The sequence below is a fragment of the Gadus morhua genome, chromosome 6 (assembly GCF_902167405.1).
Source record: "Gadus morhua chromosome 6, gadMor3.0, whole genome shotgun sequence".
NCBI classification, from domain to species: Eukaryota; Metazoa; Chordata; class Actinopteri; order Gadiformes; family Gadidae; genus Gadus; species Gadus morhua.
The window spans coordinates 18,486,940-18,510,531 of record NC_044053.1 but is presented as its reverse complement, the minus strand read 5'-3'; the positions used below and the strand labels follow the sequence as shown (position 1 = coordinate 18,510,531).

General features: G+C 50.8%; 2 protein-coding genes across 9 annotated transcripts in view; both read right to left on the bottom strand.

Moving 5' to 3' along the window:
* Positions 1-968: 968 nt before the first annotated feature.
* Positions 969-21,454, bottom strand: specc1la (sperm antigen with calponin homology and coiled-coil domains 1-like a). 6 transcript variants are annotated; one of them, XR_003977130.1, is made up of 17 exons: positions 21,268-21,452; positions 13,004-13,166; positions 12,786-12,909; positions 11,026-12,698; positions 10,456-10,663; positions 9,659-9,732; positions 6,766-6,941; positions 6,362-6,543; positions 5,530-5,708; positions 5,125-5,215; positions 4,307-4,414; positions 3,976-4,132; positions 3,691-3,793; positions 2,591-2,707; positions 2,375-2,434; positions 1,917-2,089; positions 969-1,862 (listed from the first exon to the last, which is right to left on the bottom strand). XR_003977130.1 is itself a non-coding variant. In XM_030358925.1 (16 exons), exons 2-16 carry the CDS (start codon positions 13,127-13,129, stop codon positions 2,000-2,002), a joined length of 3,414 nt encoding a protein of 1,137 aa, XP_030214785.1. In that variant the 5' UTR covers positions 13,130-13,166; positions 21,268-21,454; the 3' UTR covers positions 1,890-1,999. The 6 variants fall into 6 exon arrangements, 5 of the variants coding, with proteins under 5 accessions (XP_030214785.1, XP_030214786.1, XP_030214783.1 ...); XM_030358925.1 differs by lacking the exon at positions 969-1,862 and having other exon boundaries at positions 1,890-2,089; positions 5,530-5,654; positions 21,268-21,454; XM_030358926.1 differs by lacking the exon at positions 969-1,862 and having other exon boundaries at positions 1,890-2,089; positions 4,307-4,396; positions 5,530-5,654; positions 21,268-21,453.
* A 204-nt stretch (positions 21,455-21,658) lies between these two features.
* The window catches only part of si:dkey-91m11.5 (PH_BCR_vertebrate and RhoGAP_Bcr domain-containing protein), a 29,158-nt gene continuing 27,224 nt past the window's right edge, over positions 21,659-23,592 (bottom strand). For 2 of the 3 annotated variants that reach the window (XM_030358921.1, XM_030358922.1), the window contains exons 23-24: positions 22,814-22,970; positions 22,610-22,699 (exon numbers count right to left, since the gene is read on the bottom strand). In XM_030358921.1, coding sequence (XP_030214781.1) covers positions 22,610-22,699; positions 22,814-22,970 — 247 coding nt within the window. Of the gene's footprint in view, positions 22,700-22,813; positions 22,971-23,592 lie in introns of all 3 variants that reach the window. The other variant, XM_030358920.1, reaches the window with a different exon arrangement.

Genomic DNA, 23,592 nt, shown 5'->3' with positions numbered 1-23,592 from the left:
GTGCAGAAAACACAAGAAACACAGCTGCCACCTTTCTGGTTGGGCTGCATGCCAATAAATACGATGAGTTAGTAGCAGAGGCACAAGAAGCAGGGGGTGGATAATGTTCCTTATCTAGGTGGGACCGTTCAACACCGAGCCAAAATAAAGAGTTCAGATATTTATAATCATACAAAGCTATCTACCAACCACCGAAGTAGGCCAGGAGCCCAGTCCAGCCCACCGCTCTTCCTATTGCAGTTCGTGTGTGTCTGCGTGTGTGTGTGTCTGCGTGTGTGTGTCTGCGTGTGTGTGTGTGTACGTGTGTCTACGCGTGTGTGTGTGCTTGCCTGTGTGTCTGTGCTATATGGAGGCGTTGGGGGAAATCTAGATGTGTGACCTTTATAATATAATAAGAAAGTGACTTTTATAACGAGTGATAATGAAGCTTAATCCCCCCTTCCCCCTTGGGGCCTAGCACTAAGAATCTGACAGGAAACAACAGACCAGTTCACAGATCAGAAACACAATAACCCACCCAGGGAACAATATCAATAACACTATTATTGGCAAGCAAACCTAGAATCTAAATAATGAAGTCATCATCTTCTGTCTGGTCATGTGTGTGGGGGGGTCTGGTCCTAGGGGGGGGGGTCCTGCGTGTAGGGGGGGTCTGGTCCTAGGGGGGGGGGGGGGGAGAAGTCTGGTCCTGTGTGTAGGGGGGGTCTGGTCCTGGGGGGGGTCTGGTCCTAGGGGGGGGGGGGGGGGGGGGGTCTGGTCCTCTGTGTAGGGGGGGTCTGGTCCTGGGGGGGGCTGGTCCTGTGTGTAGAGGGGGGTCTGGACCTGGGGGGGGGGGTCTGGTCCTGTGTGTAGGGGGGGTCTGGTCCTGGGGGGGGCTGGTCCTGTGTGTAGAGGGGGGTCTGGTCCTGTGTGTAGGGGGGGTCTGGTCCTGTGTGTAGGGGGGGTCTGGTCCTGGGGGGGGGTCTGGTCCTGGGGGGGGTCTGGTCCTGTTTGTGGGGGGGTCTGGTCCTGGGGGGGGTCTGGTCCTGTGTGTGGGGGGGTCTGGTCCTGGGGGGGGTCCTGTCCCTATGTGCCGAGCAGAACGATGGCTGAAGTGAACTCTAGCTCTGAGGTGGAGCTCAGAGGTCCGTCCTATCACTGATTGACCTCTTTAGAATGCCCCAAAAACAACATCAAATGATGGGCCTGTAGTAGTCCCGGCTGTTGATCATCAAGCCATCCTCAAATCATTCAGACAACCTGGTACATATTTGGCAAGGCACAGAATCCTGGCTCCTAGCTGAAGGTCTCATGAAGGCCTGGCTCCGTAGAGCGCCTCCCTCCTTGCATCCTGCAACGTGTTGACTCAGGCACTTGATCAACTGGACTGGAGCCTCTGTGACCACACAGGAAGACTGAAGGCAAAAAAAAGGCTGTAGATATTGATATCCATCTGGGTCATCCCCGAGTCCTCCTGCAGTTTCCCCAAAACATTCAAGAGGTATTCAAACTCTTGGAAGTGTGTCAAGTAATGTCTCCAAGATCCAATGGAAAGGTATTCCTCTTTAAAGATCGGTCTGTGGAGGCATCTAGCGCAGGAGGAGGAAGGTGAAGAGGAAGGCTGTGCTGGGGACACGTCGCCGTGTTGAAGACACTTTAGTCTAGTTTGTCTCCTAAGGGACACGTCCTGAAAGCAGAGACGTTCTGCAAGGCTCGACTAAACAATAGTAATAATAGTAATCATAATACTTGGGTTCCCCAGAGACGATGGTGTAGACGTGTAGCGGATGTTCCCACAGAGCAGGGCCAGCGACCACGGCGCCGTCAGAGTGTGTGTGGCCTGGGGACCCCCTCAGGTCTCTGGGCTGTTCCTAGTGGAGCCCCTCTGCCCTGGTGGCATAAGCAGTTGAAGCTAACCGAATATACCCCCCCCCCCCCCCCAGCCCGGCGGGCAGCGGGGACAGGGTGGTGTAGTGCAGGGGGCTGTAGGATCGGTGGACGACTCAGTGCTGAGGGGAGCTCAGGTCTCAAAGTACTTGTAGATAGCCGTCACGTAGGTCATGACGCTCTGCCAGTCAGGCCTCTCCGAGCGCACCATTTCGTTGAGGTCCTGCAACAGGAAATGACACGCATGAGACGAGTCACTGCTGACACTGATGCTCATTATATGCATGCTATGACAAAGAAAAGTCCTTCACAGATAAGCTAAAAAAACGTTTTGGCGGGGACTCCTAGTTAAGAAATTCAGAGATTTCTAACTTCTCTGGCTCAACGTGTTGCCTCGGTGTCTCTCTCTCCCCGTGTCTCTCTCTCCCCGTGTCTCACTCTCTCCCCGTGTTTCTCTCTCCCCGTGTCTCTCTCCCTATCTCTCGGGCCACGCGGACATGAAGCTCACCAGAGTGCATTTGATTCCCACACTTTCAGCCGCCTGGAAGGCTAGAGTGAAGTTCCTCCTCTGTGGAGAAGAGCAGAGTTTCAGGTTAGCAGCAGCAGCTTCAACTGCACCGTATCGCCCGTGTCTCTGACCTCGGATAACGGCGTTGATCGCCTGAGGCTACGGTGCATCAAGACGGTTAAGACAACAGGACAGGTGACCGATGGAGGTCCTTGCCTTCTCCGGGCTGCTGAGCTCCTGGTAGGGGATGTGGGCGGGCAGGTAGGTGTGCAGCATGGCGCAGAATGCCAGCCCGTCGTTCCAGCTGCTGCTGAAGTTGGTGATGTCGATGTTCTGGAAAACACAAACCAAACGAATAAACACAAAGGGGCTTTGGTCTCAAGAGTGCTCCTCCGTCTTTATAGACAGAAATCGGGACGGTCTGACGAGACGGATTGAGCTCAGGGCAAACTAGGCAGGAGGATTGACCACAACTTCCATTTACTGCACAATCCTCAAGTTGAGCATTGTGCATTAAATGGAAGCCTTAATAACACAAAACAGACACGTCAATTGATAATCTGCTGAAATGAAGACATGGACTGGATTTTGAAGGCGTCACTCTGCCAGCTGATGTATCTGTCCTGCATTTACTCTCACGCCCGCTGTTTATATTACCAACAGAGCTTCAACGACACAAACTCCTACACATAGCGGTTCTGCTGACACAACAAGGTACGGCTCGACAACATAAAACCTCCGCTACTATTGAGGAAAACTAGAATACCGTCGTGTCTTCAGCACACGCACACACACACACACACTCACACACACAATCAGGCCAATGTGGCTCACTTCCTGGAGAGGACCAGGTTAACGGGTAGCCATGGCAACTATGGTCACAGTCAAAGAAGGAGGGGACATCTGATTTTGTAAATGTGTCGTATGCAGAGACGGCCGCCTCTCAGGGAAGAAGAGAAGGCAAACAAAGCCCTTTTGTAGGTCAGCGTTCACACGTCTGCTCTCCACAACATGTTTGAACAGCCATTTGCTGACGGCTGGTGCAGCATTAGGGTCAGCACTAAGTGGACACAAACACTGAGGAAGCAGCAATAAAAACAATAACCTACTCTATCCCCTCAGAGCTGCTGAGGAAGAGACTCGATGGCTCCTAGCTTGGGGGGGGGATTGAACACATTAAGCTCAGAGGCAGCATGGGCAGCCCCCCGCCCCCAAAGGTCCCAGATTAACCCGGCGCAGGCGGTTGGAGGTCCACAGCCAGCGCTTGGTGCTGCGGTGATGAGGGGCAGTAGATGGGCGGAGAGCAGTCCTCCTACCTGGTAGCCCTCAGTCTTCTTCTGGCACCACTTCAGGAGAGCATTTCGTTTGGAGCCGCCGTACTCTCTGGCCAGAGCTGACAGGGGATCCTTCCTCTCCTCCCTAACACACAAACACACACAAACAGTGTTTCTTTGACTGCATCAAGGTTGGTTTTTGTTTCAACGTTTGCCCAACGCAATCCGTAGGATTAACGTGTGTAATTCAACGCCATAACAGCAGAGGGTGCTATGTTTTCTGTAAAGACTGACGTCCGACCAACCGCTACGGGGAGGAGCTGGTACCTGAGGCGCCCACGCGTGGTGGGGGTGACGGAGGCGGTGGGGGAGGAGGAGGAGGACGACATGGAGGAGGCGGAGCCAAGAGCCAGCAGGGAGGTGGGGGCCGCGCCGTCTGGGGCCGACTTGTCCCGCTTCATCTCCTCGCTGCTCCTACGGGAACCTGGAGGGACAAACAGAGCACGGAATGAGAGATGCACGCACACACACACACACACACACACACGCGCCTCCCATCATGAGTTCACTGGTTCACTATAGATCAACTTTCTACATTTAGTTCAGCATACAACCCTGTATGACATGCTGTCAATCACACGGTACTGATGGTACAGACCCGAGATGGCCTTGGAGGGGTCCATGGTGGAGACCCTCTGGAGGACGGCCGTGGTCCGGCCGGAGGACGATCCCCTGAGGAGGTGGTCCGCTGGGGACACAACACAGGCTGTTACACCACACACACACACACACACACACACACACACACACACACACACACACACACACACACACACACACACACACACACACACACACACACACACACACACACACACACACACACACACACACACACACACACACACACACACACAAGCCCTATGTTACTGGGGGTCGAGTAAAGTTCTCAGCCCTTCAAGCACAAAAAAGTCTCTCTGAGACGGAAAACAATAAATTAGAGGGAAAAGTAAACGGAGGCAGAGTCAGCGATGGTCGAGTCAGCACGTTCACAGAGAGCACTTGAACCGGTCTCTGGTGGGATGCGAGCCAGACCCCCTCTCATTAGTCACAAGATCACAATAAGATTCTGGAGGAAGACGGGAACTTCCTCCGACAGACATTACAGACAGAGACACACACACACACAGACGCACACACCAAGAGAGATACACAGACAGAGACACACAGAACGAGACAGAGACACAGACATTTACAGACACACCTAAACACAGACACACAGACAGAGACCGAGACCAACACAGACAGAGACAGGCACACACAGACAGAGACAGGCACACACAGACAGACACAAAATCAGAAAGAAACAAAACAAAAACAAGAGACACAGACAGCCCCAGAGATGGATGGATATCTTTTTAGAGAAGATACGGTGAGGCAGAGTGTGTTTCAACCATCAGACGGTCGGCTATCTACCTGGCATGTTGATGTCCGTGTAGCTGGGCCTCTTGTCACTCAGCGAGGAGAGCGGCTTGGACGAAGACATGGACCCAGAGATGGAGTGTCTCTGTAAGGCAAGGCAAGGCAAGGCAACTTAGTAACAGCAGAGTTACACGGTTACCACGACAACACAGCGGTTACAAATGTCCACGACTAGAAGTCTGGGGGCAATGGAGTCCATGGGACACCTGATCAACTTCAATGGAACAAGATGCCAGAAGAGAGTGGCATCAAACCAACACAGCCTTACTTATATCTAACCATTGTGCACCTCCATGTTATTTGGAGACGCCACCAGCGGACTGAAGCATCTCCTCTCAGACCATCTAGATGAGGCCTGCAGCCCACAGGTCTGACCACCGGCCTGCATATCAACCGTACCTGAATGGGCGAGACGGCGGCGGCGGGGGGGGTCTTCATGGGGCTGGGGCTCAGAGGGGTGCGTGGGAGCTGGGCGGGGGGGACGGGCGCCGTTGGAAGAAGGGCGGCGGCGTTGGAGGCGGGACCTGCAGCAGAACCAGAGGGGGCGGGGCCCTCGTCACCGCCGCATGGATCTAGGTCTAGGAGGACAAACATGCGGTTTCTAGATGGATCCATCCAGATCTAGGAGGACAAACACGCTGTTTCTAGATGGATCCAGGTCTAGGAGGACAAACACACTGTTTCTAGATGGATCCAGGTCTACAGGACAAACACACTGTTTCTAGATGGATCCAGGTCTAGAGGACAAACACGCTGTTTCTAGAGGCTGAACCGCAGTCAAGGAGTCCCTAGGGGACCACTCATCACATCCAACTCCAGGCTCTACGGTCAACAGATGATTTATTCAGCGTGGTGCTAGGTGGGGTTTGGGATGAATGTAAAGCCAGATTTTTAACACAAGCGAGTTCATATACATAAACGCTCTGTTGCCCTTTTGTGTCCATCACACGTTTTTTTCTCTTTGACCATGTGATGCACACTTTTTAACAAAAATTAAAACAAAATGCTGATGAATATTAGAAGAAAAACCTAAAGTGACATCGTTAAGAACCATGTAAAGATCACTTCTTAAATTGCCATAACAATGACTGAAGATGATGAGAATAAAACATATTTTAATAATAACCACCTCCCCCCCGACACCCAGCGCCCCCCGGCACCCAGCCCCCCCTGACCCTGCCCCCCTGACCGGAGGCCAGGTAACGATAACAACAGGAGGAGGGGGTCCTACATTCGCATGGCGGGCCGCTCTGCGAGGCGCTGTCGAAGCTCTTGATGAGGGTCTTGACGGTGGGCGAGGGCTCCGAGGAGGTGGAGGAGCGGCGGCTCAGACCCATGCCCTGACGCAGCGCGGCCAGGTCTCGTTCCACCGCGTTCATGTAGTTGTACACCCGGCCCCGCTCCTCGTCCTGCCTGCACACAGGAAGACAGCGGGATTAACGACCTCTAGAACCTCCGGCGACTGCCGGTTACCCCCCGGGGAACCAGGAGCACGAGGGACGGTTCTCCAAACCAACAGAATCTGTTCCCTGTTTCCTTCTTAAATCAATGAAAGCCATTTAGAAACATGCTATCTACACTCTTGAACTCGATTGAGGAACAGTCGTGATGTCCTCAGAGGATGCAGAGCCTTACTTGCGGCTCTTGACCTCGTCCAGCTCCTTGCCCAGCTTCTCGTTCTTCTCCTGGGACTCCTGCAGCCGCCGCCGCAGGTCCCCCATCTCTTCCTGCGCCTCCGACTTGATGTCGTTAGCGATGACCACGGCGGTCTGCAGGTCCGCCTGGAACTGACGCCATTCCATGGACTCCTCCTGCGCACACACACACACACACACACACACACACACGTTTGTTTGTTTCATGTAGCCTTTGTAATAATGCTGCTTGTGGTTTCTTTTTCCTCATCGTCCCATAGTTCATGTGAGCTTTGACTCTGGCATTTCTGTGGACAGGATGACGTTGTGTTATGCTTGGGCTTATTTGATAAATATACTACTTGGTGTTTTGACCTCACATTTTCCAGCGGAATTACTTTGACTTTCATGCGGATGGGTCGAAACACCATGTTCGAACATAAGGGTGCTCATAATTGTACCTGGTACCAGAGTACCCTAGGCCGAAGATCGATTTCGTGATCGTGTCATCTGATCTGAGGCCGCATGTTTTGGACACTCGGGTAAAGAGAGGGGCGGAACTGTCAACCGACCACCATCTGGTTGTGAGTTGGATCAGGGAATGGGGGAAATTTCCGGATAGACCTGGTAAGCCCAAACGAGTAGTGCGGTGGAACTGGGAACGTCTGGAGGAGGCCCCCGTCCTAGGTATCTTCAACTCACACCTCCGGCGGAGCTTTTCTGGCATTCCTGTGGAGGTTGGGGGCATTGAGCCGGAGTGGGCGGTGTTCAAAGCCTCCATTGCTGAAGCTGCGGCGGCTAGCTGTGGCCTCAGGGTCTTAGGCTCCTCAAGGGGCGGTAACCCTCGGACACCGTGGTGGACACCGGTGGTCAGGGAAGCCGTCCGACTGAAGAAGGAGGCCTTCCGGGATATGATATCCTGGAGGACTCCTGACTCGGTTGCAGGGTACCGACAGGCTCGAAGGGCTGCAGCGGCTGCTGTGTCGGAGGCTAAGCAGCGGGTGTGGGAGAAGTTCGGCCATGGAGAAGGACTTTCGGTCGGCACCAAAGTGTTTCTGGAAGACTATCCGGCACCTCAGGAGGGGGAAACGGGGAACCATCCAAGCTGTGTACAGTAAGGATGGGATTCTGTTGACCTCAACTGAGGAGGTCGTCGGACGTTGGAAGGAACACTTTGAGGAACTCCTGAATCCGAATAACACGCCCTCTATGTTGGAGGCAGAGCTCGAGGTTGATGGTGTTTCGTCGTCAATTTCCCTGGTGGAGGTCACTGAGGTAGTCAAACATCTCCGCAGTGGCAAAGCCCCAGGGATTGATGAGATCCAGCCAGAAATGCTAAAGGCTCTGGGTGTTGAGGGGCTGTCATGGTTGACACGCCTATTCAACATCGCGTGGGAGTCGGGTACAGTGCCAAAGGAGTGGCAAACCGGGGTGGTGGTTCCCCTGTTCAAAAAGGGGGACCAGAGAGTGTGTGCCAATTACCGGGGTATCACACTTCTCAGCCTCCCTGGTAAAGTCTGCTCCAAGGTGCTGGAAAGGAGGGTTCGGCCGATCGTTGAACCTCAGATTGAAGAGGAACAATGCGGTTTTCGCCGCGGACGTGGAACTACGGACCAGCTCTTCACTCTCACAAGGATCCTGGAGGGGGCCTGGGAGTATGCCCATCCGGTCTACATGTGTTTTGTGGATCTGGAGAAGGCGTATGACCGGGTCCCCCGGGAGAAACTGTGGGAGGTGCTGCGGGAGTATGGGGTAAGGGGGTCTATCCTCAGGGCCATCCAATCTTTGTACTCCCAAAGCGAGAGCTGTGTTCGTGTTCTCGGCAGCCAGTCAGTTTCGTTCTCAGTGGGTGCTGGTCTCCGCCAGGGCTGCGCCTTGTCACCAATCCTGTTTGTGATATACATGGACAGGATATCGAGGCGTAGTCGTGGTGGGGAGGGGTTGCAGTTCGGTGGTCTGAGGATCTCGTCACTGCTTTTTGCAGATGATGTGGTCCTCATTGGATCATCGGCCTGTGACCTTCAGCACTCACTGGATCGGCTGGCGGCCGAGTGTGAAGCGGCTGGGATGAGGATCAGCACCGCTAAATCTGAGGCCATGACTCTTAGCAGGAAACCGGTGGATTGCTTACTCCGGGTAGGAAATGAGTCCTTAGCCCAAGTGAAGGAGTTCAAGTACCTCGGGGTCTTGTTCGCGAGTGAGGGTACTATGGAGCGTGAGATTGGCCGGAGAATCGGAGCAGCGAGGGCGGTATTGCGTTCGCTTTACCGCACCGTTGTAACGAAAAGAGAGCTGAGCCGCAAGGCAAAGCTCTCGATCTACCGGTCGATCTTCGTTCCTATCCTCACCTATGGTCATGAGGGCTGGGTGATGACCGAAAGGACGAGATCGCGGGTACAAGTGGCCGAGATGAGTTTTCTCAGAAGGGTGGCTGGCGTCTCCTTTAGGATTAGGGTGAGAAGCTCAGCCATCCGTGAGGAACTCGGATTAGAGCCGCTGCTCCTTTACTTAGAAAGGAGTCAGCTGAGGTGGTTCGGGCATCTGGTAAGGATGCCCACTGGGCGCCTTCCTTGGGAGGTGTTTCAGGCACGTCCAGTGGGGAGGAGACCTCGGGGAAGACCCAGGACTAGGTGGAGAGATTATATCTCAACACTGGCCTGGGAGCGCCTAGGGATCCCCCCGTCAGAGCTGGTCAATGTGGCCCGGGAAAGGGAAGTCTGGGGCCCCCTGCTTGAGCTGCTCCCCCCGCGACCCGACCCCGGATAAGCGGATGAGGATGAGGGTTTTGGAGGGTTGTGGAATACTATCCGAACACAGAAGACGCCGCGTGGTCAGGAGCTATAACTCATGCTTGTCTCGTTAATTCGGTGACAGAGATCATGAACACAGCTCACCCTTAATCTGCGATGGAGGATCTTTATCTCCCTCTCCATGTCGTGCTTCTGGTCCTGAAGCTTCTTCACAGAGTCTAGGGAGACAGAGAGGGAGAGAAGAAGAGAGACAGAGAGAGACAGAGAGAGCCGGGGAGAGAGAGAGAGAGAGACAGACAGGGGGAGAGAAAGAGATAGACGGGGAGAGAGGAAGAGAGAAAGGGAGACGGACACAAAGACAAAGATGGAGAAAGGGGGCAAGGTGACAGTGAGCAGCAGTGGATCTTTTTTGAAAGATATTCATTGTAATAAACTTGCAATTGTTCCATTTAACGCATTGATGGAGAGATAGATAATCCAAATTCTTTCCAAGCCGCTGACAATGAGGTCGTCATGCAGCCTGACCCCTGACCCCTACTCACTCTCCAGGTCGCTGATGATGAGGTCGTCATGCAGCCTGACCCTTGACCCTGACTCACTCTCCAGGTCGCGGACGATGAGGTCGTCATGCAGCCTGACCCTTGACCCTGACTCACTCTCCAGGTCGCGGACGATGAGGTCGTCATGCAGCCTGACCCTTGACCCTGACTCACTCTCCAGGTCGCTGACGATGAGGTCGTCATGCAGCCTGACCCTTGACCCTTACTCACTCTCCAGGTCGCGGACGATGAGGTCGTCATGCAGCCTGGCCCCTGACCCCTACTCACTCTCCAGGTCGCTGACGATGAGGTCGTCATGCAGCCTGGCCCCTGACCCCTACTCACTCTCCAGGTCGCTGACGATGAGGTCGTCCTGCAGCCTGGCCCCTGACCCCTACTCACTCTCCAGGTCGCTGACGATGAGGTTGTCGTGGAGCTTGACGGCGCGGTGCTGCTCCACCTCGTCCTCCAGCTCAAAGATGGTCTCCTTCATGTCGGCCACGGCCGCCTCCTTCTCCGTCAGCTCGGCCCGCTGCTGCTGGACGACCCGCTCCGTCTCCTCCATCTGCCGCTGCACCTGCTGCTGGAACCCCTGGTACTCCTGGTCCAGCTACACACATACACGATTAATTGAACCATAAGCATGTCGTAACGAGCAGCGCCTCATTAGCTAATGAGCAAAGATGGAGGCCCCGGCCACACTGGAGATCCATCATCCCAATCAAGACACAGATTCATTACTATGCGTGACTGACATGCGTACAAACACAGTCCCCCCCCCAACCATAGATCTAGATTGTTGATTACCCATCTGAGATGCCTGAAGCCTCTCCTCTACAGTAAGGTGTAGCACTCCCTCTTGGTTAATAGAGATAAGTAGCAGTACTGGTGTACCCCAGGTTTACCCCGGGTATTCACAGGGTATCCACAGGGTATCCACAGGGTATCCACGGGGCGAGGGCAGGGACCTACCTTGCCGAGCGCGTCCTGCATCCTGCTGAGGTCATCGTGGGCGTGTCCCAGCTCCGCCTGCATCTTGGCGGCCTTGGCCTCCGCCTCCTCCTTGTCCAGCCGCACGGCCTCCAGCAGCAGGCGGATGTCGTTCTTGTCGCCCGCCGTGTGGACCGAGTACATCTCCGCCACCTTCTGCCTCTCCTGCTCCAGCTGGGCCCGGCAGCGCTGCAGCTCGGCCTGGTCGCTGCCCACCGCCGCCTGGTACTCCTCCAGGGCCGCGCCCAGGGCCGCCCGGCCCTGCCGCTCCGACTCCATCACGCGCTCCATCTGGTGGTTCCGCTCCTTCAGGGCGCCGATCATCTCCTGGGCCTCGGCGTTGTCCTGCTCCGCCATCTTCAGCGTGTTGGAGAGGTGCTGCTGCACGCCCAGCAGCTGCTCCCGCTCGAAGCGGGCGTTGTCGGCCAGGTCCACGTAGCGCTGCTCCAGCTCCATGTAGCGGCCGCTCTTGACGTCCTCCTCCAGCGTGTAGGCCAGGTGGTGCTGCTCCAGCAGCGAGCGCAGGTACTCCAGCTGCCGGCCGTACTGCTCCAGCTTGTCGCTCTGCTGGCACAGGGAGTCCATCAGGATGAGCTTCTCCTCGCCCAGGCGCTCGTTCTCCCCGTTGAGCTCCTGGGTGATCTGCTGCAGGTCCGACAGCTCCTGCAGCGTGGCCTGCAGCTCCTCCGCCGTGCTGTGCTGGTTCTCCTCCATCTGGTGGATGCGCTCCGTCAGGCGGGCCACCGACACCTCGCTGGCGGAGCTGCCGCTGCCGCCACCGCCGCCCGAGCCGCCGCCCCCCCGCCGGGAGCGCCCGCGGCCGGCGGCACTCTCCGACTCGGAGGAGGACGAGGCGCCGGAGGGCGCGTCCAGGGCGTCGTCGCTGGACGTGACCGCCTGGTAGACCTCGCTGGACTCGCTGTCCAGGTTGTCGGCCGAGCCGCCATGCCGCCGGCCCGTCAGCAGGTCCTCCAAGGACCCCGGCGCCGAGCCCTCCACCGAGGAGGTCAGGGGGCCGTCGCTCTGCCCGCTGCCGGCCGCGGGGTCCGGGCTCTGCGTGGGGTAGCCGAACAGCTTCTCGGTGACCTCCAGCCGCTGCTCCAGGGAGAAGCCCAGGGCGTTCAGCCGGTCTTTCAGCATGCGGTTCTCGCTCTTCAGCAGGTTGAGCTCCACCCGGATGGCCTGGTTCTGCTCCTGCAGCAGGAGGAGGGTGGACTCCACGTCCGCCGCCGTGATGGCCGACACCGGGGGCTTCTCCCCCTCTCCGGCCGCCTCCGGGGGAGCCACCTCGTCCTCCTCCTCGTCCTCCTCCTCGTCCTGCTCCTCCGGCCCCCCCAGGCCCAGCTGTACCCTCATGTCTCTCAGCTCACCGCGCAGATGCACGATCTCCACGTCTTTGCTCTTGGCCAGACCCAGCAGGTCCTTCACCTTGTTCTCCAGCGCCACCTTGTCGCTGAGCTGACCGTCCGACTTGGACTTGCACATGCGGCCCTCGGACTCTACCAGGGCCTGGCTGCGGGAGCGCTTGGCCTGGGCCGCATCCCCCGGCACCACCGCCTGCTTCTTGTTGGCCGAGGCCCTGGAGGGGCGCAGGCGGTCCCTGATCGAGCTCGGCTCCTTGGACGTGGAGGACGCCGCACGCTTGGCCGAGGCCCCTGGTCGGAGAGGAAGCCACGGGACGGTCAGCCTCAAACAGCAGCAGCAGCCGACACATGAAGTACATGACTTTACAGTAGGAGTACCTGAGCTGGTCTTGGGCTTGCTGTCGGTGCCGCTGGTCCCGGCGGAGGCGGTCCGCTTGGCCTTGCTGCTGGGTGCAGCGCTGCCTCCGGTCATGGCTGCTAACAGATCATCATTGCTTTTAACCTGCGCACATAAATAGAGGTCATTAATACCAAATCAGGAATGCTTTCAAACTGAAACAGCGGAGGCTGCGGAGAGGCCGTGAGTCGTGGTTCACCTTGGAAAGGGGCGCCGACGTGCCTGTCTTCACGCCTGCTTTATTGGCGCCCCCGCCGGGCGCCGGCTCAGCCTTCCCCCGCTCGCAGCTCGCCTTATTTGCCGCCGGCCGCGTCGTCTTCTTCATACTGGGCGCTGTGATGCCCGTGCATTTACACCCCCACCTGAGAGGCAGAGAGAAACGGAGGGGGGTTCACTGACACGGCATGTGGGCCAATATACGAGGAACTCTTCCAGCAGGAAGGAGGCGGTGGTAGATCAGATCGGAGCTCTAAAGACAGCCGTATGGGAAGTCCCTGGCGGTCGGTCCCGTCAGAGAATGAAAGACGTTTTGTGGTGAGTGGGAGTGTGAAGGGGGTGGATTGCCTGAGGGACCAGGCTTGAGTAATGACAAGTATGATAAGATGTTCTCTGTATTTAGCTGGAGGCTTTGGGGGATCTATTCCAGATGTGAGGGCTTCCATTGAAAGATGAGCCACTAGAGGGCAGTCCAGAGGTTATAATGGGTTCAGTCAAGATATGTGATACAACTCTAACTCTAATTTATGTTTGCGTTATCTAGAATAGCGCTGGAGGTGCATTTGATGAAGAAAGTGTTGTGTACTGGAGAATACAGCTGTGCACATGCCATCGATCCATAGATCCCCTCCTACCTCTGATCAACCAGGTGAAACACACAGTCTGACTTAAAGGCTGATGTTTCACAATAAGTCCTCAAGGACAGAGTTTTGCTTTGGCTTCTCCTCGCTAAAGGCAGGCTAGTGAACGCTCTGGTGTTGTGAAGAAACAGTGGAAGAGGTAATGCATTGTTCCTTCTCATAAAAACCGTACTGAGAATGTTCATACCAGGCCCACCATTTGCCTAGAATGGATTCCTTTCCTCAACACTAAAAACAGGATTTCAGAACTGTTGATTCATAACAGATGCTTATTGGTTACGTAAGAAGAGGAAACGCAAACAAACAGCTCAGCCTCCTGCCTCAGTTTTCTGACATCATATTACATCATGCACGCCTTTAACTCGTGAATGCATTGAGTTAGTGTCTTTAAACCTAACCCAACAAGTAATGCCAAACACAGAGACCGAGAATGATTTACATTTCCCTTCCCTTTGAGCGACCATTTAATAAATTACCAAAATGCAGGGGCTACCAGACCAGACCGTGGTGCTCATCACATCGTGTCTAAAGGACAGCGGCTGATCTGAACGGATGTGCCTAGAGCCAAGACTAGCTGCGTTTTTCCTTGTGAAATGGAAAGTCATATTCCTGTTCCTTGCCTAGAATCCCTTGTTTCCGTGGATCAGGAAAAGAGGATTGTGATAAGAAGAATAAATAAATTTCCGTTGCCTTCTGAACAAGACACAAGGGAACCCAAGCAACCAATCATTTAACTGGCCATAAGATTTTCTGCTGATGGCAAGTATAAACTCCACGTAACCAAATATCTAATTTAAACTGCATTTCATACAAATAAAATAAAACTTCTGTAACAGCTTGCAGCTGTGTTTTCACTTCTGAACCAAGTTATAATCCTAAAATCTGTGCAACTTTGTCCAACCTCTGACAGAAAGCACAAAGATCAGTCCCAGTTGTTCCACTTTCTTCGCCAAGTACTTTTATTTTGTAGGTTTTTCTATAATCATTTTGAATTTTTTTGGTTTGGGTCAAGGTTTATACCCCAGATAAACCTTGGCCAAAACTGCTTAGCCAATAATAAATATACACAGATAATAGTTCTAAGAACGAGCCTAGTTCTTTGGAGATGCAGTAAATCATTGAGTTGGCGTCCAGGAACATGGTGGGGCAGAGGGACACATATTGTACTACAGTGCGGGTAGAAAGGTGCACCTTGCAAGAAACTAAAATGACAAACTCCACAACAAACGTCAATGGTTTGAGTTTTAGACCAAATCATTTGGATTGTAAACAGCCATGTTTAAATTCTCTAGGGATCAACTGTTGTGCTTCTGAGGGATACGCGGGGAGGCGTACCCATATGTGAGATACCTCACGATTGCTTGAAAGAGAACTCCTAGATACTTAAAGGTTGTATCAGCGATGTTGGGGGACGTCACTTCTGTTGGCATTTGAAGCGAACAGAGCCAGCTCGCCCCTCTCTTCCGTGTTTCGTGCATCCAGTAAATTCGATCATGATCCCTGCGCAAAACACCCACCGCTTGTCGGTGATTGGTTGGAATACTATTTATTTTGGTTTTGAGTGGTTAGTACCATTTGTTTTTATGTACGATCTCGGAGCATAGGCTGCCTACAGAGACGGCCTGCTTATGGGGCGGGCAGCTAGCGGATCGTGAGGAAAGATGAAAGATGAATGTGATCATTTATGTTTCGGCCTAGAATCGCTGAAACAACCTTTAATGTACGCACTTATTGTGTGTCGTATTCAGAGCCGGTTCAGACCTCCATGGGGCCCTAGGCAAAATTCTGCCAAGGGGCCCTCCTAACTGAACCCCCAAAATGTTCAACCGTCGCACCTGACACCCAGTGCTTCCACTCATCCACTTTATTTAGCAGATCCATTATGTCCGTTTTCTGTTGAAGTGGTTGCTAGGCAAACAAATTGAGTCGTGAGAAGACTTGAGCTTAACAAAACGATTTACAATGAACGTGTCTTTATAAAATGAAAGGAGAGTAAAATGCCATAATAAACAACGTACTAACCTCGAAACATCAAACCAATACTTCAAGCAACAGTTTGATATTTCTCGGTATGATCTCACTCTTGTGTTTATTATTTAGCACCATTGTCATAATATTTCACGAGTTTTATTTATTCACCAAGAATAAATCGTATCTGCGTCTATATTTGCCTGTGGGCTATCCAAGCAAACAAACTTCAATATGTATCCATTACTTTCCATTTTGTTAAGTGCAGTTGTAACTATACAAGGCTACAACTAAAATTATAGAAGCTAGCAAGACGCACACAGAGACCGGGGATCCCCAAGGGCTCACCGCCCTGTAGGTCTAACACGGACTGTCCCTCCCTCTCTCCCACCAGGAGAGGAGAGTTAAAGGCTTTACCTGACTGCTGCTCCCGCAGTTCATTTTCAAGTTCCTTCCTCTTCCTTTTTTCATTCCCCGAGGGATAGCTCCGCTTCATCTTTCTACACTGATGATGCAATGATGCGCATGGCTAGCTATCTGACGTCCGCGACGGACAGTTACGTTGTCAGGTTTTTTTTTGTTGTTTTTTTTCTTCACAGGGCCTTTATTATAAATAATAAATGTGCGGGGCCCTACGCAACGTGCGTAGTGTGCGTATTGAAAGAACCGGTACTGGTCGTCTTTAGTTTTAGTATATGCTAAACGTGGAACTCCTAAGATGGCACAATTTGATTGGTTCGCTATCTCAGGATATTGGGCAATATCCCATGATTGCGATCTCAAACTCGGCATATTGTTTTCATCGCAAAATGTCTTGTCACGCTCATAAAAACAAATAAATCCCGTCATAAAGTGTTATCTTGTTTATTTTCGGAGTGTTCACATGTAGTATATACTAAAACAATTATTCACCTCAGGCTCCGTGAATAGTGGGGAATAGCTATTCACCACTATTCTCTTCGCCTTCGGCATATAATTGTTAAATAGTACTTAGTTAGCATCTTATCATAGCTAGGCTATCTATGCTGAATACCGGGAAGGGGTTAAAGTTCCCATGGCATGCTACTTTATGGATGCTTAAATATAGATATTAGTGTGCCCCCTAATACAGTATTTGAAGGCTTTCCCAAAATTCAGCCGTGGTGCAGAATTACAGCCACTACGAGCCAGTCGCACATTGAACTTTCCCCAAACGCGCCATTTCGGTGTCTGTAGCTTTAATGCAAATGGAGAGGAGAGAGGCAGGTCAAGGAGGAGGGTGGGGGTGTGGTCCTGAGCAGTTTGCGGCCACGGTGCCATGTGCTGTTAACAGTGGATGTATCGCAATGGCGAGGCGCACAAAGCCCTTGGCCGTGTTCTGTAAATATTCTAGAACACTCCGGGTGCTCCGGCGGGAGTTCTGGAGCTCTACATCTAAAAAAATATCATATCATACATAGATATCTACATCATATAATGTATTTATATGATAGATATCATATAAGCGGTGGTCCCTCGGCAGTGGGCAGTAGGAAGCGGGGCTCAAGCAGGAGACAATCACGGGCAACAATCCCATTCTCCTCCATGTCGTGGTTCATGTACTTCAGGGAGTCAAAGCCAAAGTTCCTTCTCAACCATGGCTGAGATAACCCCCACTACGAGTCTCGTTGTGGAAATACCAGAGACGTGTTATGCGCCATAACACCAACAGCAGAACGGTTATCCAGATAACAAAGAGGTGTACAACACTTGCGTTACAGCCCTTGAGCTCTATATCTAAATAATATAATACATAGATAAGATATCGATATCATATAATACATATTATCAAGGCTATAAGCCGTGTGCACCCTCCAGATGATATTATGAATCACAAACGACTGCGTCTGGTTCTCAAACGTCTCTGGTTCTTCCACTTCCACATCAATCTGAAGTAGACTGAACCGCGCGCTGCCCGCTGCCGGCAACAAACACTTTCTCCTCCATGTCGTGGTTCATCTACTTCAGGGAGTCAAAGCCAAAGTTCCTTTCCCCCCTATTCCTTCTTAACCATGGCTGAGATAACCAAAACAATTGCGTTATAGTATCTGTAATCACACACACACACACACACACACACACACACACACACACTCGTAGCTCATAGCTCATTGTTTCATTGGCGGGCGAAATTCTCTGGGCGGGCAAGGCAGAGAAAGGGGAGGTAACTTGGCCCCTTATGAGGACATATGGGGCCACATTCCAAATCAGCGCGCCTGAGCTTCCATTTTTTCCAAAGGGGAGCAGGATACCTAGTGCTAGTTTTACACCGAACGCAAGTTTTAGCCACTGGTGGACAATAGGCAGGCTAGGGAAACTCATTAATGTTAGAAAACCTCATAAAGTGAGATTGTCATGCCATGGGACCTTTAACCTAGCGATTGTTGGCGCTTTGCACTTGGTTCTACGAACCTCCTTATTGTACCGACAGTGATATATTGTTACACCTACTTATGACAAATGTACTTATTGTAAGTGACTATGGATAAAGGAGTCTGCTAAAAGCCCTCAATGTAAATGTAGATATATTCATAGGCTACGAGAAATAAATGTACTTTCAAACGCACAAGAGAAATGAAGAAAAAGCTCATCTTATTGCACAAAATTAGTTCATGATGTATACGTCAAATTCTCAATGTTTAAGTCACATTTCAATGTTTAAGTCACATGCCATATGGGAGGAGAAGTGTCAGGCCAAATTGAAGCCACCTGTGCCAGCCCCCCCCTTCCCTTAACGTCTCTCTGCTGGCCTGCCTCAGCTGTGAGCTGTGGCTCACAGTCTCTCTGCGCTAGGGAGGTCGTTTGCTCATTCCCAGCTGTGATGAACCTCATGGCTGGACTTAACAATCCTCCACACCCCTGTCCCCCCGGCCAACCGTCCGCAGGTCCACACACAGCCATGGTGCATAGTTACAACAGTAGAAGACTGAAACCAAGCCAACCGTAGCAGAAATCTAAACTCGGAGATGGCTATAAAGCCAGGTTTACGCCACCTTCTCCCTAGCAAGAATAAGGCATTTATCACATCTATATTTGACACCAACCCTAATTAATATCCACTCACGTATTTAACAATGATGTCATCACCTCAGTCCCACCTTTGCCAGATGGAGCTATCCATCTCTGCACTAATAAAGCACTGTCTGGCACGTCTACAAGCCTATCTTTACTGCGTTTGGTATGCATGTGCGTATGAAAGAGGTCTTTCCCAAAAGCACGTGTAAATAATGGTCTTTGAGTATTTTTCCAGGTTCCTGACGTCAATGCTGCTCCACATGATTAAGGGCTGAGCTGGATGGAAGCCTATCTGCTGGAGCGGCTGGTGGGTCGACCAGGAGCTCTAGAGAACCAGGAGCGCTGGAGGACCAGGCGCTCTGGAGAACCAGGAGCGCTGGAGGACCAGGCGCTCTGGAGAACCAGCCTGCTGACTCTGAATGGCCAGCAGGCCCTGGGACGGACGGGACTGGGACCACTGGGGACAGAGTGAGGACATTCTTTCACACCGTTCTCAAAACCAGGGACAGGCACTATGTATAAATAAAGCCAGTGCTTAACGCAGGCATGTTCTTTCTTTGTTAAGGTGTTAACCCAACAGGGCCCTAAAGCAACTATTGTGTGGCCCAAAGCCCTCCCTGCTAGGTCTGGGACTCTGAGGATCCAGTGCGTTCAGACATTCCACCTCATTTAGACTCACTTTAACAACACCTGACCTAAAACCAAGGCGGCCTCCACTTCGGTCAGTGGATCAAAGCCATCTGCTTTGCGCAGCTAACTATAATACTGCAGCCTTGAATAACTCAACAGTCTGAAGTCAAAACTTGCTGTTTAGTGAGAAGGAGCCATTGTAAACATAGAGACCTAATTATTCACCCTTGCAGAATGTGACACACAAGTGCGTTGTAGACTAGAATATAACAGAATCAAATACTTGCTTGTTCTGCCTCCAATAAAGGAACTATGGCATTTGATTAACACCAAACAACCCCATGGCTGTTAAACAATAAGAGCAAGTGTGCATTGGTTTCTATAATCAGCTGGAAAAAAATAGTGTCCGTGTATGCGTGTATATTCATCGAAAATGAATGGATGAGACAGGCAGAGAGCAAGGAGTCAGCAGAAACAGTCCATATTAAGGGATGGGGGTACTCCTCACTTATAAAGGCCCCTCTCCATCCTTATTATTCCTCTCAACTACAGGGAGGTACTTCCTTCCCATAACACTCGCTTCCTGCCATACCGTCTCTCGTAGGGGTGTGGGGAGGAGGAGGAGGAGGAGGGCTACAGGGTGGATGTGGGTACAGGGACAGAAAGGCAGCAGTATGCTCAGCACAGAGCGTACACTGTACATTAATTTTTCCTATGCCATAAAAAAGCTGCCTGGAATCCAAAAACTAGTCGAGTCAACCCATCATAATTTCAATCATAAATGCAACTCACTGTAAATGCAATACAAGAAAAAGTACTTCTGGAAATTATATATACACACGTCTTTAATCATTTTATTTGCTCTGGTTCACATGGAGGCTACGTTTCCAAATAAGGTCATATGCCCTTATCTGTTGAGTCGCAAAATAAACTGCGGATCACACAGCCTCCAGGGAGACGTTTGAGGACTTTAGAAAGAACATGATGTCAAGTACTGCGGCCAATCCAAGCATTCCACGAAGGGCCTAATCACAGACCTGGGGTCAGTCTTGGTAGTCAAGCAAAAGGAATGAGGGGTAATCATAAACACTTGTTTCTCACACTGATAAAGTAAAAAGGTTACCACAATTCATTGAAGCTGAATCAAGGTGACTCAGGGATTACAATGAGCCGGTCAATGTGGAGGCTCGTTGGTCTCTTCAGGGACCCCCGTACACCTAGCAGCTACTTCGTTATGGAGAAGGTATCTTTGCCGCAGGACCACTAGCAGCTAGTTAGTTATGGAGAAGGTATATTGGCACCAGGACCACTAGCAGCTAGTTAGTTACGGAGATGGTTTCATGGCCGACACCAGTCGCAGAGAACAGAGCTGCACCTGGGATCAGCAGGTCTGTGGACAACTGGACCCTGCGGTGGTCTTCACCAAATACCACACTCAATATATTGTAGCACTAACATTTGATAAGATAAATTTAAACATGATGCATTATCCAAGATGCGTTTATAAATGCTGGGGTTGAAAGCGAAATATCTTTATTTGAGAGTAACGGTAACATTACTAAGCATACTACAGTTTACGTTTATATACTACAGTTTATGTTAATATAACTAGATATTTATCAAGTTATCCTGGTATTCAAGCCGCTGACATCGTAAGTCACATTGTTAATGTGTTTAGATGCTAAGTTACTTCATAAAGCAGTCCTAGTTCAGTCCTAGTTGGCAGGTTGAACCAAGATCTAAACAGAGTCTAACAACCTTTTAACAAATACACCAACATTTAACATTGAACAAGTCAAAGTTCTGGGAAAGCATTCCTCCTTTCTTCCATGTATTCTGATAAAAGGAGAGCAGAGACCATAACGTTGTTCTACATGCTAGCATTGTTAGCCTAGCCAGTCGGTTAGCTTAGCCAGTATAGAACAACAAGGTCCCGTTTTCAGAAAGATTCCTTATTTTAAGTAAGATTCCTTACCCTAAATCCCTGGTTCCCCTTTAACTGGAGGCAGTTACACTGAATGTTGGTCTACAGCATGTTACAGAGAGCCAATCCCACACGGTCACCAGCCTGGGACGGTCTGGGTCGGTGAGCACCAGCCTGGGAAGGTCCGGGGAGTTTCGGGACGTCAGCTGGTAGGGGAACACTGAACGCTCCTGCCTCCTTGAGTTCAGTACCTCGTCGCCAAATAATTGGCACCACGTCACAGTGATATCTATCTATGTGTGTGATTATAAGGATCACAAGCGTCCTCTGACACGATTTATTAAAAAAAAATATATATACATAGTTTACAATTCTAAATAGCTTACTTGACCAAGTGTATTTTTTTATATGAGTGAATTAATTGACACGTTATTTCTATAAATCAACATTTATAAATCAACGTTTTATTGACATTAATCAATCACATTTATGCGAAGTTGTCTTTCTAGATTTAGTCAGATAGGGTCTTACCAGTGAATATTTTGGCCTATTCAATATGAACTATTCCCAGGTGTACTATTCCTGTGGTTCTGACCCATAAAGAAAAAAAAAACACGAGAGGGAAGAATTGGAATATGAAAAAGGGGAAATTAATTAAATGAACAGCCATCTGATTGGAATGAGGAAGCTAACAACTCACAATGTCTATGTCTTACAATATTGTTACAGGACTGATTCGACCGTTTCTTTCTTAATCAATATATACCAGAGGAGCCTGTGAACAGACTAAGTTTCATACACATAGTATAACAACTAAAAACACATTTTACATCAACATGCCTGCATGTTGTGTGCTAACTAACCCTCTTTACAACCTTGTAAACATCAGCGGAAATCAAACGCTCCTATTGATTATCAGCAGGAAACAAGCGCACAGGCAACTTTTATTCCAGCTTAAATATTTCTCGGAGCAAATGAACAGATAATTATATCCACTCTAATTCCACCCTAAAAGCCTACAAACCTCCCATTATTTCACTGAACACATGTTGCTAATATTCAGGAAAGGACAGGACGAATCTTTAAATGCAGTAATGGTAAAACACAAAGTGTAAATTCTAAATAAGACATGGAATAATGTGTTCTGAGTATTAAGATTATAAAGGGTTCTCTTTGAAACAGCAATTGCATTAGAGTACACAGCATATGCTAATTTGCTTCTCATGGCTTTTTTTCACAGTGCCTTGTGTCCAGTTTAAAATGCGCTATTGCTGCCCCCTGGTGGCTAAGATCTAATTGATGTGTTTTCCAGCAGCAGTGAACGCTTAGAATAATTCACTTCTTCCAGCTTTTGAACAGTTGATACCATTTCATAGAAAGGTCCACATTCCCGCTATATTTCAGATGAGAAGAGAAGGCTTTGTCGTTTGCTGTCTGGTGCCGGAATGTTCTCAAGTTGAAGGAAATACAGCAGAAGTTGTACCTGCAGAGACGGGGCGAAAAACAGAGACAATATATACCTGGAGAACTCCAGTGGTCTACAAACATGGTCATTAGGAACTGACTTCATTTCCTGTAATATAATGCATCAACTTACCTGAGACATGACCTCCAGGGACCAGCTGTCGTTCATGGAGAGCGGCTGAGAGGAGCCCGCTCTGCTGTCCTTCTCGGAGGGCCGGAGCAGTGTGGGGCCGAAGACCGTGGCCAGGTTGTAGGAGGACATCTTATTGACGCCCTCGTTTTCAGCCACCCTACGGGGCCAACCAGGACTCCACAGTCAATTATGGACTTAAGGGGAAACACCATTGATGAACCCACTGTAGATGTCGACGTTATGAACACGTAATCAAATGGAAGTCGTACAATGAGATGGAAAATAAAAACGGTTGAAAGATTCTGAGGATTCAAGCCTCTTGCTCACGCACACTTTCTGTCTGGTTACGATAATCAGATTCATGATAACAAAATAACAAAGCAGATTGTAGTGGCTAGAGTTCCAACTCCCAGCCTGATACTAAATGTAATGGGTTTGATCCCAGCAGTCTATCTGTAGGCCTCCTAGAGCATGATGCCCTAACCCCAGCCTGCTCCTTAATGACCTGTCTCTGTACTGTCTAGACTCTAACCCCTACCTGCTCCTTAATGGCCTGTTTCTGTACTGTCTGACCCCTACCTGCTCCTTAATGACCTGTCTCTGTACTGTCTAACCCCTAGCTGCTCCTTAATGGCCTGTCTCTGTACTGTCTAACCCCTACCTGCTCCTTAATGGCCTGTATCTGTACTGTCTAACCCCTACCTGCTCCTTAATGGCCTGTATCTGTACTGTCTAACCCCTACCTGCTCCTTAATGGCCTGTCTCTGTCCTGTCTAACC

Excerpts from the sequence above, each read along its gene's own strand:
- specc1la (XM_030358923.1), bottom strand. The coding sequence starts at position 13,129 with ATGAAGAAGACGACGCGGCCGGCGGCAAATAAGGCGAGCTGCGAGCGG. Across the intron at positions 12,699-12,785 it reads CAAGCCCAAGACCAGCTCAG|GGGCCTCGGCCAAGCGTGCG; the intron begins GTACTCCTACTG and ends CTCTCCGACCAG. Across the intron at positions 2,435-2,590 it reads AGCTCAGCAGCCCGGAGAAG|AGGAGGAACTTCACTCTAGC; the intron begins GCAAGGACCTCC and ends TCTTCTCCACAG.